The sequence below is a fragment of the Sinocyclocheilus anshuiensis genome, unplaced genomic scaffold (genome assembly GCF_001515605.1).
Source record: "Sinocyclocheilus anshuiensis isolate Anshui unplaced genomic scaffold, SAMN03320099.WGS_v1.1 scaffold631, whole genome shotgun sequence".
Taxonomy (NCBI): Eukaryota; Metazoa; Chordata; class Actinopteri; order Cypriniformes; family Cyprinidae; genus Sinocyclocheilus; species Sinocyclocheilus anshuiensis.
Window position 1 is genome coordinate 1,220,077 of NW_015548268.1, and position 3,344 is coordinate 1,223,420.

Consider the following 3,344-nt stretch of genomic DNA (forward strand, 5'->3'; position numbering starts at 1 on the left):
ATTGGCTCATCATATCTGCCAAACCAATAAAGGTTCTGTCAGGACAATCTCTGATTATACATGAACATACTGGATCCAAGGATTGGGATGTTACACATTTACACACACACACACACACACACACACACATATATATATATATATATATATATATATATATATACACTAGGGGTGAATTCAGGTGAAGTGGGAGCCTTTATGCCACTCAGAAGACTGGGGGAAACAAATATCCCAATTAACCTTTATAGAGATGGATGTACTGGGTGGCACTATAACAAGATAATTTGCATTTTATATATGTGTGTTTGTGCACGCTTAAATAATGGGTCTGAATAGTTACTAACCCAACCAATCTCAGAGAGCGAGTGTTCATCATGGCGCTCTGAAGCTGAACTCGTGGTCCATCTCTGCGCCCACGCAATACTGAATACAATTACACATTTACACAACGACCACGCAGCCAGTGACCTCGTCTCACATTACTGCAGGCTTATTTCACACAGAATAAGGTCAAGAAATAGACAGACAACCTTTACATAATGCTCCGTTTTCATTGCTTTCTCTCTTCTTTAAAGGCACAGTTCAGCCAAAAATGAAAATTACTCCACGATTTACTCAGCCTCGATCCATCCTAGGTGTGTATGACTTTCTTCTTTCAGACGAATCCAATCTGAGTTATATTAAAAAATGTCCTGGCTCTTCCAAGCTTTATAATGGCAGTGAATGGGTGTTGAGATTTTGAAGCCCAATAAAGTGCATCCATCCATCATTAAAAGTGCTCCACACGGCTCCGGGGGTGAATAAAGGCCTTCTGAAGCGAATCGATGCGTTTGTGTAACACAAATATCCATATTTAAAACTTTACAAACTGTAATCTCTAGCTTCCGCTGTCGTTCACAAGAGAGAGACGTCCAGCGGATGATGTAGGACGCAGGCGTAGTGTGAGCTCTGGTGAGAAGTGACGAACGCTGAAGCGCAGCAGAGAAAGCAAAACAAAACAGGACACCAATTAGAAGCACAAAACAAGGATTTGTAAAGAAAAATGTGGGAGGATTTCGATATAAGCCGAGAGGAGACTGCCGGAGCTCACGCTGCGCCTGCGTCATCCGCTGGACGTCTCTCTCTCGTGAACGCGCGTACCACAGTCACCGGATATATTATTGTTATAATATTATCACAACAAATACCAGAAAATATCGTGATATAGTTTTATGAGTTACCAGCAATACTTCAAAGTTCGAAAGTAGAACTTTGAACAAGTTTTAAAATACAAATAAAATAGCTTAACTAGAATATGGAAATAACTTTTACCTCAGATCACACTGCCCAAAAAAAAAACCTGATGCTCTTCATCAGTATTTTTGTCTTGTTTGGCAGTGCAAGTGTCTAAAATGCAACTGAAATCACGATAGATGCAGAACTAGCATAAGTTACGTTTTCTGAGAAATTAAATTAAGTGAACTTATTTAAAAATAAGTGCGATATCTGCCAATGGGCTCAGAATAATCAACTTAAGACAGAATTTGAGAGGTTGAGACCTCTTGGGTTTTATATCAAAAGTAACAAAGCACAAAGTTTATTGTGATTACTGTATGGTGGGCACTATGAATAGGCCTAATGTTTAGTGTTTTATTCACACATCAACAGAAAACAGACTGAAAGCAGATCTTGGGATAGATTAAAATCGAGAAATCAATGTTGTCAGGTCAGTTCTGAGTGCTAGGCTGTGAAGTCCAGCAGACTACTGCGATCTGACATACTTTACAGTACAACCTACCTGATGGTACTGGATCGCAGGTGGTTTCATTTCAAATGCTGTTGTTTCTTTGCAGATTTGAGAAGACTCGTACATCAGGTGAATGCCAGGTTAAAGTACAGCAGTTCAGAAAAAGCCCAGTTTATTGTGACATTCATAACACATTTTGCCTGAGGAAACGATATTTACCAGAGCAGGTCATTCATTAGGTATAATGGATTCTTTCTTTTATCAAGACATTTACCAATGGAACGAAACACTGACATACGCACAGTACGTACTTGACAACCACACCATGTTGGAAGCTGGATAAATTTACCTAAAGACACACGTACACCGGCACATTCTGACATGAGCACGTGTTGCCATCCTCATGCAAAGACAAAGACAACAGACGGGACGTGAACGAGTGAACCGCGTCACATGGGACAAACACTCCAGTGCGCAACAGACAATCGTATCGAGGCACTGCTATTCACCAACAAGCATGCAGATGCAAGAAAAGCTGTTGATGTGAGAGACAAGATATAAACCAAAACAAAATCATATTTTAGCATAAAATATTATACAAAAGAAAACGGCAACATACTGATAAAGACTACAAGCTACGACGACCGAACTCAAGGCGGCATTCTTTGAAATTATAGGCTGAAGGTTGGGTTTTTTGCGTCCATGAGGAGGAAGAAATTGTTTTCTTCACTTTAAAGGGTCCATCCAGAGTGATGTAACTGCACCAGCATGTAAAAGCATGTAAAGCTCCTAAAAAGGAGTAAAAGTCTATGCTTCCAGACGCACAGGTCAAAGTTCAAAAGCAGGGAAGCAGGAACCCTCAGGCTGGATGACATCTGAGAGATAATGGATGGCTCCTGCCATACCTACAACAACAAGACAACAACAATCTGGTTAGGTTTGATTTTCATATCACAATACTATCAGATTTCACTTTGGAGAAATGTAGCATTGCATCAGTGTCTCAGCAATGGATGCTCTGCAGTGAATGGGTGCCGTCAGAATGAGAGTCTGATAAAAACATCACAATAATCCACAAGTAATCCACAGCACTCCAGTCCATCAGTTAACATCTGGAGAAAGAGCATCCACTGCTGAGACACTGATGCAGTGCTACATTTCTACAAACATGATGAAGAAACAAACTCATCCTGATCTGGGATGACCTGAGGGTGAGAACATTCTCATTTTTGCATGAACTATCATTTCAAATCCAAAAGCCCAACTGAATTAGAATGAAAAATAGCTGTATTATGCTGCTTAATATGCGGCAGTTTGTTTGTGAAGTCATGTTGGGCTGAGGAGGGTAATGCAGGAGCATCTCTGACCACTAACTACAGAGAAAGCGGCGGGAGACTCGAGCGACCAATCAGAGTGTGACTTTTAATGAGAATCTGAGTGCAGGAAGTGGGTTGCCATGACAACAGCAAGGTAAAGCAGCAGATAAATCACTATAGATGTGAGTGTTTACGGCTGGCGGTGAATGTGGACTCCTATTGAGGACAGAAGACGGTGGAGAATATTATAAGGACAGAGAGGAATCAGGAAATGTCGCGAGCCGGATTAGAACTTGTAAATG

The 3,344-nt window shown here is 40.8% G+C and overlaps 1 protein-coding gene across 2 annotated transcripts in view; it reads right to left on the bottom strand.

Annotated features, from left to right (window-relative positions):
* Positions 1–1,657: 1,657 nt before the first annotated feature.
* LOC107655705 (lanC-like protein 2) overlaps positions 1,658–3,344 on the bottom strand; it is a 27,514-nt gene continuing 25,827 nt past the window's right edge. For both annotated transcript variants that reach the window (XM_016443279.1, XM_016443280.1), the window contains exon 10: positions 1,658–2,631. In XM_016443279.1, the coding sequence (XP_016298765.1) occupies positions 2,555–2,631 (77 nt within the window). In that variant the 3' untranslated portion in view covers positions 1,658–2,554. The remainder of the gene's footprint in view (positions 2,632–3,344) is intronic.